Here is a 15,693-nt window from a genome sequence, read left to right on the forward strand (position 1 = left end):
CAAATGTCAGAGCATACTGACATGGCTCTGACTGACAAGAACAGTGTAAGATTTAATTGTAGACTAAATATTGAATTTTCAAGGGAGTTCGAGGACTTAACAATTAAATGTTAAAAAAAAAGAAAAAAAAAAAAAAAAGAGAGAGAGATTAACCCAGCCTATTACCACTGAATAATTATAGTTTTGATATACAGTGTTCATAAACACTTACCAGGCAGCTGCCGAAGCCCACCATCCTAAATGCAAAATATCTGTTATTGTAGGCTGGGAAAAAAAGAACAAAGATTGTGTTATTGGCATRGACACCTGCACACTTTGCAGGCAATGTCACTAACCTCATAAGGGCCTACTGACCACGTAAGCAGAACGAAGTCCAGCTCCTTGTTTCGGTTCTTCTTCTGGATCACAGACAGACTGATAGTCATAAGACTTGTTGAAGGCATATAAGGACATGTTAATCAGGTTTCGCATGAGGCCAGGGTCAATTTCACCAAAAAATCTTCCAATCTGGTGYGGGAAAGTACAAGGAAATAAGTTAGAGCACTTCAGGATACCCCTCTTATATGTTTACAAAATAAAAAAAAAAGTTAACAACTTTGATTTTTTTTTCACTAATTCTTTTTCTAAGGAAACTTATTTAGTTGTGCTGTCTGTATACGTGTTTCTGTCTCATCATTTCTCTCCCATTAGCTGGGAGAGAATGTTTAACATCCAAATTACATGATAACTGATCAAACCAGTTAAATCTGCCCTGCAACAAAGCTGAGGACCAGGCTTCAGCATGTGATTATCCATATAGATAATTTTTTTTTTTTAACAATTCAGACATTTTTTTCCAACTTCTGACCCACTTTTCCAAATTCTGGAGAGCACAATATATATAAACGCAAAATCTATTCGTAGGACAAGCTGAGAGTGATATGCTGAATTTTGTTTTGTTTTGTAAAACAACTCCCTTTTGTGGTACACGTCTTACCATACTTAAAAATGTACATACCTGTGGGGTATACTCATCTCGATTTGACATCAAAAGAAACCCACCATCATCAAGGATAACACAGTCCACATGCTATCATAAAAAAGTAAAAACATGTTTTTCAGAAGGGATTCGAAAAGACAACATGATCTGTGAGAAACTCTTGTTTATTCAACCCTTCTGAAGTATCTTCAGATCTATGTGACTCAGGCTAAATTGCTAAGGGCCAACATTAAGTCGTAAGAAGTAGCATTATCAGTTTTACAAATGTTTGTACAGATCAAAGGCGTCATTGTGGCTTAATTTCATAAAAGCTGTTTTGTAAAGTCTTTGTTAGCTCTAAGAGTGCCTTATTAAACCTCACAATATTTGAGTCTTAACTCAGAATAAAGGAGCACAACTTCTGGTGTGCTTTCAGCCATGCTTAAAGACTTTTCCATTTGCAGCTTTTAATGGCAGAAGTTCTAAATGAAGATTCCCTACCTAATAGTCATTATTATTTTCACATTTCTTGCCCWGGTCAGCAGTGGGGTTCTGCTGGATGTTCTGTGTGGGAAGACCACTGGCCGCTTACACTTTGCATGTGGAGAACATCCTCGTAGGCAAAGACACCATAGGAGCACTGGTGAGGCCAGGCAGACCTCTCCCCCAATGCTCTTCTTGCTGTAACTCCTGCATTTTACACTCATTCTTCATTCAACCTCCATTAATCAAAAAAAAAAAAAAAAAACCCCAAGACCTGAGCAGGGAAAGCTTTTAAGCACATGGCTGAATCTGATACTGTGATAGCTCTCCTGAGTGCTAGCAGACTTACGGGATCCCAAATACTGAACCATTCGGAAACAGGAGAAAGGAAGATGACTAATGACTGTTGAAGGGTACAACAGGTACTCTGGTGCTTTTTAGTTTGCAATTATGTTTTCTTATTTTAGTTTTTTTTTTATTGCTTTCCTTTTTTTTTTTTCTTGTTTTTAATCATTCCCTTTCCCTGAGATTCATCTCTTGCTTTGAAAATTACTATTATTTTTTCACTTTTTTTTTTATTCACATCATTTTTATTGCTCCTATACTTCAGATTGTTTTTGCTTCTCTGTAGCTTTCATAACATTACAGCAATAACTTCTGCAATAGCCATGCTATCTGACCTTTGTTCCCTCTTTTATTCCCTCCCCTCCTAATCTTCATTTTCCTTAACACAAAAATGAAAACCATTTTTTTCATAAACTAATTTCTGATTATAAATTTCAGAAAATATCATGATAGAAGAGTGATCTTAGGTAGGTCTACACAGAGTACGAGTATTTCTTCATTATCTGCTAGGTATTTATAAATTAAACATACTCTTACCATACTGTTTCTTTCACAGCCACAGATTTCACTGTTGCACTAAAAAACACAAGYACAGACATTTTCAAACAAAAAAAGAATCAAACAAAACCGCATTTCTCAGTGATGTTTATTGATCAAGACAAGACCAAGTGATCTGATTTTCAATATCTATGTTCTATGTCTTAATCTACCTTAGAGAGATTGTGCGAGCAGGAAGGCTTGTGTGTGTATGTGATTTATTGTGAAGCATCTGTGTGAACAGCCTTCAGTAATAACCAACAGCACAATCCCTAGTGGCTTTCACCAAGTCATTGCTACGTTTTGCTTTTTGACAATGCTTGTTATATGAGAGACAAACAGATTTTAATGTATTACAGTTTGGGAGATTTGTCAGGAAGTTACCAATGTGAATATAAAATGGAAGCAAAAGAACATGTCCATTTGCCTGCTTTGGGATGGTTAAGAGAATACTAGAAAACCTAGAAAACACATGGCCACACTTTTTTTTTTTTTTTTTTTTTTTTTTTACCAGAAAGAGATCAGCAAGTTTCACAAATCTTAAAGCATGCAAATCTGATAAGATTAAGAAGTTCCCCACCTTCTGGTTGCTTCTGTGGTTCTGTTCACTAACATTTCTTTTTCTTGCAATACATATTCACAATACACATAGACTCATTGACTATTTCCTTGCATTACGTCCTAAGCTGAACAACTACCAGATAGTTCTGCAGTCATTCATCCCAAATTCATTCTGAGACATTACTCTCTTTTTCTCAGACGTGCGTTTTGTCCTTAGGTGCTCTGACACTGCAGTTGATGCACTTGGCTCACCAGCTCTAATTCCTGCACTGGCCCCACAAATGGATCGATTGCATTAGTATATGAGAAACTAAGGAACAGAGCCCCATCCAGCTGTCCCATTATCATCTCCACGTCTCTCCTTTACTACATATTCCTTTGAGTTTTTTTTCCCTTCTTTTTTTCCTTCTCATTTCCACCTAAACTTTAGATTTAAGGAATGAAAGGGGTAAGCATCTGTTTCATTAAGTTCTGTTGAAGTGTTCTAACATTGCTTGCAATATAAATCCTCACTAGTCACTGCTTATATACGCTCAGTATTATATAGGAATAGGTTTATTTTTTTCAKTTTTTTGAAACCAATTCTTCTAAAGATTTTATTTACTGTTGTAGAGAGCCTGCTGGCTACAATATGTCATTTTTCTTTGTCTTTATCCATCTACTACAATTATGAAGGCAAGACATACAAAATACAGCCTGTTTCAACATAGATTTTTTTTTTTTTGTGCATTGGGATAATTTAAATCCCACAACTACTTGGCAACTACACAGCAGTGCRACTCTGGCACAGAAAGCTGCTAGACCTATTTGCATCTGAAGCTTTCAGAAATGCAAATAAAGTTCAAAAAAAGACTTGGTCAATTGCTTACCAGGCTTTTGATTGTGGTTTTTGTGAAATTTTCCATCCATCTGATTGCATCAATTTTTATTCCAACAACTGAGAAGAAATACATAAAAGTCAATTTTATTAAAACCAAAAAAAAAAAAAAAAAAGGTAACTGTAGAATCCTAAAAAAAAAAATAGAAAAGGAGAAAATTTTAACTTCTTACACTGGAAAAAAAAATTAGTTTTGCTCAGTTACCTGATCACCAAGACCCTTCATGAGACTAATAAATTAAGTATTCTTACTGCAACTCTGTCAGAAATTTGTCTGGATTTTCATTAGTAAAAATAGAACAGTCTCAGAGAATTCAGCGTTGTTTAAACTGAAGCTCCTTTGAAATCTCAATTAAGTTTTTAACTGACCCCACTGTGGTACAAAAAAAACCCCAACTCCTGTATTTAGCCTTTCAGCACTGTTCTCTTACCTGCAGGTTTCAGAAGTTTCCCATTAATGGTTATTTCCACAGCCTTGCTTACCATTATCCCTGTCTCATAGCTATTGGCACCGCTTTCTGAGAGGAGAGAAAGGAGGAAAAAAAATAAAATAAAAAAGGAGGATAGCATGATAAGCATGAAATAGAAACTTCTTTCTCTGAAGGTGAAAATAATCATTATTCAAATACCTGCTATCAATCTCCAAAATCTTTATTTGAAAACACTAGTGCAATTGTGTTTCATGTTATCACCTGCAATAGCTCAGACCACTAACATCTGGGTGACCAAGAGGAATAATTATGTTTATTTTTCTTCATTCATTTTTCGCACATAGTTTCACGACTTTATACACTTAGTGTAGCCTTTTTTTTTTTTTTTTTTGTAAACATAGCCATGAATAACTTTACATGTGAGCAGCTCTATTAAAACCGGGATCGGAGCCAGAGATTTTATCACGCCGGCGTCTGTGTATTTTTCAATAGAGAGCACACTGACACCACTCCCTAGCTGACAATTACTACTTTGACAGACTTCAGCCTGTTTTCAGCACTACTTAGTATTAAAAAGCAATTTTAAAGAACATTCCCTGAAGGTCTCTGAGGAACAAGGGCTTCAGGGAGTTTTTTCAATTATCTTTTTTTTTTTTTTTTAAAGTAATAAATAAATACAAAATAACAGCATGAAAAGATCTCATGTTTTAAGAGAGGACTAGGTCATTTGTGGTAGCGTCTGCTTTTGGAGAGCTTGGCAATGGTAAATACTGCTCACATCACCAATGAGCCTCCTCTTGCTAATACACTTATTATTGTGCATATATAGGTTTTACATCTCACAGTAGGGCAGAGAAATGGTTTTGGGCAAATAACCCTGATTGAAAATAGAATTTGGAAGCCAAGGTTAGATAGTGTTGGTCTCTCTGAATGCAGTGTTCTTTCCCCTCCTTTACAATAATTCTGTCGCAACATCTATAGAAACCATTGGTCCAGGATAATAARTGAAAAATCTGTATCCTCTTGGCTTTCCTAATTCTAAGCATATAGGACCATCAGAATGGATATTGTTTCCCTTGTTTAATGCCCTTTTAAATACTTTTTCTTTAATACTGAGTGATGTTCAGGATTTATTTTTCTTACAAAGTGTCACACTTTATAACTGTAACATCGGTCAGTGAGTTTGACTGGAAGGGAAGTGACCTACAAATGCACTTACATTGGGCCAACTAGCTGTGAGAATTTCAAAACAGTGAAGACTTACTGTTGTAGTACGGAGCTGTGAAAATATAGTTGTCATTATCTAAGCTCCGTTTATAGAAGCTGACTTCGTAAGTTTCAGCATTCTCCAACCAATCTTCTCCTGCCCTACAATTAAAAAAATGTAATTAAAAAAATTAAACAAAAATAGTTAAAAAAGTGTAATTAAAAAAGAAATATAGCTTCTAATTTAAATTGTGCTGCATGAGGTATTTATGTTTCACAAATGGATATAATATTAGATTGAGTCCTAGTAGTCTTCAGATGATGTTTCGATGGTTACATTTTGTAAAACTCAGCTTTCATTGATTTAGCAACTAGATCCAATTAATAAAATAAGTTTATTGAAAATAAAAACAAAGAAAAGAATATTCTTGGAACAACATGGATCCAATCTCACCATTTTCAGATACATCTGAACAAATACAACAGCAACATTACTTCAAAGAAAATAAAAGCAAACCTTTATATCATATACTATTTTCTTAAGAAATCTGCATGTGAAAAGATTTTATACTATTAATAGTAACAAAACAAAAAATAAAATTATTTGGGAAGAAAAATCCATTGAGAATCCCTCATTTTGGTGAAATATATAGAATAACCTATGAAAATACATACATTTGCCACATACCATAGATACATTTACCATACATATTGCCATATATATTGCCATACATATGTCAATACTGATGCCCATTGATTGAAGTGGAGTGTTTAGCTGATAATATGAACCCTTTCATAACCTCCTTTTCACTCCGTGATAGAGCCACATGCTTTTTAATGCCACATTCTTCTCTCTGGAAGCCCTTGCACCCAATGTTCTGTTCCTCATAGTTTAAAGGAAATCTCAGACCTTGGCAATCTGTCAGACAAGAACACGCTTGGGAGCAACTTGGGGGTAACACAAACCCCTTCTTCCTGCAAGGAGGAAGCAATGACTTGCTTTGTATGCAAGTAAGCGGTGTATGGTACGTATACACTAACCACACCATGAGACCATACCCTCCATTGGCAACACTAACAGCAGCAACGGGTATCCTATACATTAAAACGTAGCATTAAATCATATAATTAACATTTCCTTTGCCACGTTCTTACTACACCTCAGAATATATATATATATATATATATATCTCAATGCTATAGCTAGCTAGAATTCACAGTTGATGCTACAGCAGAAGCAATGCCTTAGATTTCTCTGCACAAGTGTATCTTTGCATTCATACAGTACTGAACTGACCCTTAATCCATCAGCATGTAAACTATAAGGGTTTGTACACCAGTCTGATAAGCCAGTGGGGAGAACTTTGTAACTCACTCCTGTGACATATTTTCTGACGTACTTCTCTATACTGTATAGGAGAATATGACAGAAAGACAAGTTAAAAGAGTCTCTGTGAAAGTGCCTTTGAGATTCCCAGTGATTCCAGTTGTCAGAGGTTTCAAAACTCATCTTCGTATTATTGTTTTATAAAAGATTCTTACCTTTTGGGGAACACTCTAGTAATTCCACCATCCGTAACAACAAATTGTGCAACAACTCCATCACTATAAATAAAAATAAGAACTACAATTAAAACTATTTGAAATTCTTACAAGTTCCCATGTCAAGAGTTGTCATTTAAGTACGTAACTATGAATTAATATCTCTCCTCTGTAAATATTTTGTATATATTATATATCTATGTGTAAATATACTTTTTTTTAGTAAATCACTAGAAATAACTTGATTTTTAAACTTATTAATTCATARAAAAATCACAACCAATGAAAATAATACTTACAAAGACAGCTTACTCCAGTAATTTAGGGCAAGTTCATTTGTAAATCCTGCATCCAGCAAAACTCTAATGACCATATCAGTATTACCTAGTAAAAGAGTTAAGACATTTAGGTGAAACAGTATGATATTGAGTTTTATTAAATTGTTAAAATGAAATTTCAAATCACCAAGATGCTACTGCTTCTGAAAATTGGGCCACTTCTCTTAGATTAACTTCAAGTTGCTTAAAGTGCTTACTGTTAAATGGACCATTATGAAGTTGTTGGCTACATTTAAGCTTTTTACTCATTGTTTTCTCTAAAATAATGATTTTTTTTTTTTTTTTTTTGCACTGTAGGAATAAGCAAATTGCTTGAGGGAAAAGGTTTCAATTTTGTAAGGCCCCTGGATTGAATTTGGAAATTAATTCATTTTTAAATCATGCTTTAATTCAAACATTTGCTATCTCATTTGCTAACATTTAATTCTTACATTGAGTACTAAATTTGAGATAGTATGACTACAATAGGCATTTATTTTACTCAGTTAAGTACTGACCTCCGAAAAATATATTTATATTTCATTTATCCAAAAATGGGGGGAGGGAAATGAATTAATTTWGGATAAATAACTCAGGTAAATTTGTCTTTTTTAAGGAATTTTGAACAGAAGGTTTGAGACAGTGCTTCTCAAGGGTCCTTCTCAGCATCACTTTGCATAAGAAAGTTCCTGGAAAGGTCAACTGAAGAAAGTACATTAAGATTCATTTTATTGCTGTGGAAAAACAAGACTAAAGAAGGAAAAGCAAGGCCAAAGTGGAATTGGGCAATGTAAAGGAAAAAGATGGCACTTGGACTCTAATGTCACAAAGCAAATCAATGTCACAACCATGACTGGAAGCCCAAATCTGATCTAGGCAAAACTCCACCAGCTCTGCCCTGCAGAGAGGATTGAAAACTCCTTTTGGAAAAAATAAAAACACACAAAAAAAGATTTTTCACTTTCACATTGTACAGATCCATGATGTGCCCTGGGTTTTACCCTGAGTTTCCGATTCCAGGAAACTCAGACTCAACTTTTAATAAAAAGAATGCAAATTCAAACTACTTTCCCAGAACAAATTGATGAATACAGTATTTCAGTATTAAAAAGTTTTGCAACCCTTAGCAAAAATGGTTTGTTTGTGGTAAAACCAAATGAAACCTAAATGCTTAATCATGCTATACACAGAGCTAAAAGCTCTCATCTAGCAGCATGAGAAAGTGCATGTTAATTTAATTCTAAATATGCACATTATTCAGCCAGGCCACCCTGTTAAACTGTGTCTAATGCCCCAGATCCACCTGCCAATTCACATGTGTGCTGCTATGGTATAGTATGTAATGTAAGTTCAAGGTACCATTTTAAAAGTATTTCTTCATCTGTAACAAAAAGCCCTATTAATCTTCCCACAGATCGGATTTGGAGGGCCTCGCCACATTCACATTTTCTTGGAAATTAAACGGAAACTCTACTCTATGGAAACTCTTAAGACATCAATRTATGTCTTAGAGTGCTATTTTGCTCTGCTAATATGGACATCCGCTATATTGTTAGCTATTCCTTTGGTTTAGGATGCCCTGGTAATCCACATATCTCATGAAAGTGATACTTGCTTATATAAAGCAGATGTCTGAGACAAGTAGGGTGAATAGCTTTTACTCTCCCCTTAGTATTGATAGAGGTAGCTGGCACAGCTAGTTTAGACTTCCTGGCTAACTACTGGCTAAGATTAAATGAAATGAGTTAAAAAATAACAGCCCTTTTACCAAGTGAAATTCTAAAGGCTGCTGCTTCCTTCTGTCAGAATTATTTCTTTTTCAGAAGACTATTTTTATGTAACTTGAAATTATTAGAGAAAGCAAAAGAAAAAAAGAKAAATTTATTGTCAATTTCAAAATAAAACAACAAACTTGTGTATTTTATTTGGCATAACTGCTTACTAAGCCCTGGTGTACAGTACATTATCATTAAATGTGTCCTCAAAAGTAGTTTATAAAACTGGTGCCTAAGAAACTAGAATATTCATTTATTCACCAGTTTATTCATTTGAAATGAAAGCTTTCTTTTTCTAGACTGATTTAGGGGACTTAACCAAATTTCAGACAGACAGTGATTTATTAGTGAGATCACCAAATAGAAGATAGCCGTATTTCATACTAAGCTTGTAACCAGTTATGTGATCTAGCAAAGACATATGTATCTTATGAGATACATACATACATATATATATACATACATATATATATATATGCTTTTTTTTTCCAGATGAAAACTACCCTGTAAGAAGGCCTGGTCTTTCCCTCAGTTGAWCAGTGGTACCTAAGAGCAACATGTCAAGAAGACTTGGGAAAAGCAAGGAAAAATATCTATATGTTTAAAAGTGATTAATAATGCCAATTATTTATATATAAGCAAATCCAGACATTCAATTCTTTGTCTGAACAACAGATTAACAATGAATGCCTTGTTTTTCTCATTCACTGTAAAGGGTTTAGGACTTGATTTCAATATACGAGTACCACTCACAATCTCAGGGCTCACCACTGCAGCAGTTAGACCTAGCTGTGAATTTAAACAAGTTATGCCCATGTAAGATCACTTTAAACAATATGTGAACCAGTAATAGCATCAAATTTTCTTGTCTTGGATACTGGTTATTTTATCTATTGTTTTTGGTTGGCTGCTTGGTTGGTGGATTTTTTTTTTTTTTTTGCTATACGAACTGAGAAGAAATCAAACAGAAGATTTCATTAAGAGATTTTAAAGTCTGCTTAAGACTTATTTTGTCTCCTTAACTCAAGAAGAAAAACTGAATTCATGGTTTTTTTTTGAGTGTAAGAAAATCAACTGGCTTTTGACTGCTGCTAGATTATAATGTTGAAGGGAAGCACAGCCATCATTATAGGCATAATGACCTGCAATCATTTCTAAATAAACGAAGAAAACTGCAAACTAATTTTAGAATCTCAATTTTGGGTAGAAAAATCCACTGCCAGATATAATTTTACCTTCTTAAAACTAAAGATAAAACTTAAAAACATGGACTTGGACATGTAAGATGTCACTTTGACTAACTTGTTTACAAATAAGTATTTTTTTACAGGCATAATTTGAGTGAACAGGAGAGAATACTTACATGAAGGACTGCTTGGAGTATTTCTATCAATAAATTCATTGAAATTTAATAGAAATTCTGTGTTGTTTTCTGATTTTTTTACATCAGTACAGTATTCTCTGAAAAACACCAAAATAGTCTTGTCAGCTTTGTGTAATATGCTTTTGAAACTCAAGTATTTGTAACTTCAAGAAGGACTGCTGGAGCCTAGCCAAAGAAAAAACAGTTCGTCTGTAGGGACGGATATCCAACCAAGCTTTCACAGACCCATTTTCCATCTCATCCAATTCCAATGTTTGGTGAAACCAGATATTTTCAAAATAGTCTACAGTCTATAGAAGTTTTATAAGATGTTCTAATATGTCTACTATTGATGGCACAGGATATCATAGATACTTTCTTTCCATGTCATTTTTATTTGAGGACAACACGCCTAATGAAGCAGTGGTGCCCTCTGTAGTCTTYGTGCTATTTAACTGGTTAGAAAACTCATCCAGAAAGAAGCAAGTAGTGATTCAAGGCTGAACTCAGTCCCCTGATGATACTCACTATGTGCTTTTCTAGATGATCAGCACAGGAGAGGASCAAACTAACCTTGGATTGACTGGTCATGGTGAGACAGATGCTACTCCATGAATGTGGACAGACACTGTCAGTAAACTACCAAGCCCACAGCAATGCTCCAGTCCTTGGAGATCTCAGAGAGAAAGAMCAATTCATCCCATCTTGCTTTCAACATTAAATACTACCTACTTGGCTTAAAATGACTTAATTTTGGCCAGAATCTCCCTCTAGTTTTTAACAGAATTCAGGCAACAGCTTTAGCAGAATCAGTTATAGTAATTACCTAAAATTTATAGAAAGGTCAGGTACTTTTATTAGCATGTTGTGTAAAGGGTGGTTGGCACTACTGTAATCCCCATGATCAACGTATCTATAGTCCTACTCCTGACTACATCTAATATTTCATATTCATAAAATAGAATTCAAGTGTCTGCRTAAACCTGAATTACAAAAGACCTCCACACAGGGCATAAAGCTTATATTCTTTAAAAGTTTGCTTGGACTGTGTATGCTTTTAAGTCAGGACCCAATAGAGTCTGTGAACTTGGCAGGCAAATGTGCAGTGAATTTAAACTCCCACTAGGTTAGGCTGTATGGGAAAATATGTTGATTGCTGTCAGATAGATAGTCACTTAGTGCTCAGCTAGGTTTGCATTTATGTCATAAGATCATATCCTCTGAGAATTCTTAAAAGACAATTTTAATATAGTACATATCACATATGCGCTTTTTTAACACGTGAAACATAAACAGTAAACTACTGTTGTTTACATAATGTAACACAATAAAGCAATATATTATAGGTAAATTATAGGTCAAGCATGTAAAATAATCGTCAGTGTGCTTTCTGAAAGCAAATGTTGGATTTTGAGTAGGATTAAACATATTCAATTCTAATTAAAATCTGAAGAGTAAAATAAATTGGAAGGACACAACAATAAAGAGGATAGCTATCTTTTTAAACAAACTCTATAAACTACATTAACTTGATGAACTAAGGAGTTCTGTGAAAATATTTCTTATGAGCAAGCTATCTTACTACTTCACTTTATAAGAATCTTGAACAATTGTAAGAAGAATTTGCCATACTATACAAACATCCACATTTTTACAGAAATCCATATCAAACAAGTTTTGTACATGTAGATCAGTTTAACAATTAGCAACTTGATGGTAACTGTTCAGACAATTGGTTATTAGGAATTTCAGTCCTTCAGAGAAATTAATTTAATTGGTTATATTAAGTTAAATGGTTACAGTATAGAGGAATATGTTTTATGTATGAATCAATTTACATTATAAATTTATTAGGATACAGAAATTTATAAGATAAGAAAAAAGAACAATGCTAGWTTATTCTTGAAGGTACAACGCTTGTATTATTTATCATAACTATCTTTCAAAGGAATTTCATTTTTCCAAACTATTGATCCTAGCATGTTTCCAGAATAAACTTGCATTTACAAGGGCAATTAGGACTGCATAAGTACCCAAGAGGACTTAAGGAAAATGTTGCACTTAATCAAATTTCAATGACTCAAGGAATCTTTTTGTTCAGTGAATCAAAATTTAACTCAGTCTAAAGTGATGGAGAGGATGATGGCAGCAATAACACTTTACCTTTAACACTCTCTATCCTTAAAAGACAAAGAGGAAAACCTGAAGCTGTAGTGATTATTGCACTTCTTTACAAATAAGAAGCTACTGGATAAAGCAGCAAAATCTTAAAAGTCACAGCAAAAAAAATGAATATAAAGGTAAGAAATCTGCTTAAATTTCACAAGACCACAATAGCTCAGATTTTACTGATTACCAAATGGCCAAATTTCCTAATTACTGCTGAAATAATGCTTCCCACTAGCAAAGTGACCAACCTTGGTGCTATAAATGTATAGCCAGCTTCATCAAAATGATCAAGCTTCAGTGTTTCTGAGTCTAAAAAAATGAAGAGAAAACAGCACATAAGAAATTAGGCTCATTCTCATTATTACTGTTTTTTCTTGAATTGTTTGACTAACTTTTGCATGCATTCTTGAATTTAAAAATAAATGTTTAGTTTGGAATACTTTCCTACTACTATATTGTATAGCTGTCAGTATTTCAGACTGCGGGAAGAAATTACTTGATTGTTATATACAACAGATCTGGCAACAATAATGTTTCGGCAACAATTTAGCTAGACATGACATTTAATTAACATAAAAACATGAAAACGTGTGGCACATTTTCATTAGAATTACAATCTGATACAAAAAAATATTTGGGAACTGAGCAGCTAGAACACAATGGCAAATCACTGTTTATGGTACTTTCAGCAATAGTTTTTACAAACTTAGCTTTATAAAAAATCACTTTAAATACTACTGAAAACAACAGCTTTAAAAAAATGGTGTCATKGAACACCAGATGACAGGACCAAACAAACAAGGATTAGAGATATTAGCCACATACTGAAATGTGCATGAAAACCAAAACAACAAAAAACTCTTTACATTTTTATTTTTCCTTTCTATAGTTCTGGTACCCAATGGTAATGAGAGAAATCCTGAGACAACAAATACAGAGGAGAACAYCCAGTAGGAATAGAAATATAGTGAAAAAATATCAACTGTAGTAAACAGAAGGAAATTGAGCAACAAGAATATACTTGCCCTTTTTGACTATCCATCAGAAAGAGAAAGCAGGGAAACAGAAAAAAAACAGCGTAAAGCAAAAGGGGTCACAAACCAATATTTTATTCAAACAGCCCCTTGAATAAAAATATTGTGCATAGATAGATCAAAGGTTCACTTTATGTACAGCTGTAGTCTGGAAAAAGAGACAAACATCTCTGAAGACTGAAGAACATGCCCGGGCCCATTACTTCTCAAGTACCTTCCATATACTGCGGCTATTTCAAGGGTCTGTTTTGCAGGTTATAATGACCTGAGTGCAAAACTAGACAATCTAATCCATAAAGAGAACCATATTCAYTCACTGAGACCTAGTTTTGAGCTACTCAGTAACTAACAACACTACAAAATAAATAACACAAATTTGTTTTTCAGTAAAAATTTGCCATATTMCATCTCATATCCAGAGGTGATGGAAGATGATGGTGACTTATGGTAATTAAGTTTTCTCCAAACTACAAAACTGTCAAAAATCTTTATAATGTTTTTCTAACTGTGTACTTACATAAACATACACACTTGGTCAACATACTTGGTGAAGTCTATTGTAAATCTTGGATAAAGTTAAATCAATGAGATAGGTTCTGTTTTGTCTATCCAGATCACAGCTAAACTACACCTACTAAACAAAAAATTTTTCAATACTCACAAGTATCATTTCCCATAATCTCTCCAGAATCTGAAAATGTCTTGAAATTAGTCTAATCCAAAAATGTATCACAAACATCCACTAAAACTATTTAATAAAAAAGTGCAATATCAAAGCGCAACAGCAAGCCAAACCAAACAGCACTCTCTTATTAATCTATTTCTAAAGGTAATTTGCTAGATTTAGCATCGTAACTACTGCAAAAAAATAATGAAAGAAGCTTTGCTGCTATAGCCCAAATCACAATAGAATCACAATTTGCTAATAGAATGAGAATCTTAGTATCCAGACCCTTAAAATGACAGCAACAGAGGATACACAAAGCAATGATTCTACAGGTACATAGCAAGGGGGAAGGGGTTACCAGTGAAACCAGGGTACCTGCTCATATTCTAGCTATGTAGAATATCTTTTGTACCTTAGATGTTTGAATGGATTAGAATCATTGCTGCAGATTTGGGTACATCATGATCACATTAAATTCCACAAATTTTATGAATTTTTAACATTGCATTTTTAAGTAAATCTAAGCCTTGGCAATAGTTAACAAAAATAGGCAACCTTCATAGTACTTACATCTAGCTTGAATTATTGGTTCTTCTATTTTGGCTTTAATATAATAAAAGCTGTATGATGGTAATACCAATGCCAAACTGCAATAGAGATGAGACAAGTATAAACAAAACAAACAAAATGAAATAAGGCATAAAGAATTTAATGGACAACCCTTATGTTATCTGAAGCACTTTTCTAATTTTACCATTTTAGCATGTGCTGTGAAAGTAATCAACAATTTTGGAAGCTGGATCACTGTAAGATGAGATAGCCTTTTAGTGACAGACTAGCCCCATATTTTCTAATAGATACAAGTTGGTTCATACCAATCTTGAAATTCCCAGCATTTATTTTGATTCTTTTTTATGTATTTAAGCACTTCTTTATTAGTAAGCAAGGAATTCCCTTTATGGGAATAGTATTCTAAGCAGTAGATGTGGTAGTATGATCTCCTGTATCTTCATCACATTTGGCATTCCACATGTGACAAATATAATACATATAAAGTGGTCATTAACTGTAAAAAATAGTATATAGAACTGCACTAATGTGTACGCAGCATATGATGACTGATTGTCCTGTTATTAATATATGTTAATATATATGTTAATATATATGTTAATATATGTTCATCCTAGAGAGAATCTCCGGGCATATGGAGGAGAAGAAGCTGCTGAGGAGCAGTCAGCATGGATTCACCAAGGGGAAGTCATGTCTGACGAACCTCATAGCTTTCTATGATGGGGTGACAGGCTGGCTGGACGAGGGGAGAGCCATGGATGTTGTCTACCTTGACTTCAGCAAGGCTTTTGACACTGTCTCCCTTAACATCCTCATACGGAAGCTCCAGGACAGTGGACTAGACGAGTGCACGGTGCG

The 15,693-nt window shown here is 34.1% G+C and overlaps 1 protein-coding gene across 1 annotated transcript in view; it reads right to left on the reverse strand.

The window, feature by feature from the left end:
* CACNA2D1 (calcium voltage-gated channel auxiliary subunit alpha2delta 1) overlaps positions 1-15,693 on the reverse strand; it is a 336,392-nt gene that overhangs the window by 15,660 nt on the left and 305,039 nt on the right. Inside the window, exons 22-34 of the mRNA XM_026052203.1 lie at positions 14,836-14,912; positions 13,590-13,598; positions 12,813-12,873; positions 10,396-10,493; positions 7,240-7,324; positions 6,941-7,003; positions 5,457-5,560; positions 4,193-4,279; positions 3,754-3,821; positions 2,324-2,362; positions 998-1,069; positions 355-507; positions 212-264 (exon numbers count right to left, since the gene is read on the reverse strand). Coding sequence (XP_025907988.1) covers positions 212-264; positions 355-507; positions 998-1,069; positions 2,324-2,362; positions 3,754-3,821; positions 4,193-4,279; positions 5,457-5,560; positions 6,941-7,003; positions 7,240-7,324; positions 10,396-10,493; positions 12,813-12,873; positions 13,590-13,598; positions 14,836-14,912 — 969 coding nt within the window. The remainder of the gene's footprint in view (positions 1-211; positions 265-354; positions 508-997; positions 1,070-2,323; positions 2,363-3,753; positions 3,822-4,192; positions 4,280-5,456; positions 5,561-6,940; positions 7,004-7,239; positions 7,325-10,395; positions 10,494-12,812; positions 12,874-13,589; positions 13,599-14,835; positions 14,913-15,693) is intronic.

The sequence above is a fragment of the Nothoprocta perdicaria genome, unplaced genomic scaffold (genome assembly GCF_003342845.1).
Source record: "Nothoprocta perdicaria isolate Ctin4 unplaced genomic scaffold, notPer1 scaffold_85, whole genome shotgun sequence".
Lineage (NCBI taxonomy): Eukaryota > Metazoa > Chordata > Aves > Tinamiformes > Tinamidae > Nothoprocta > Nothoprocta perdicaria.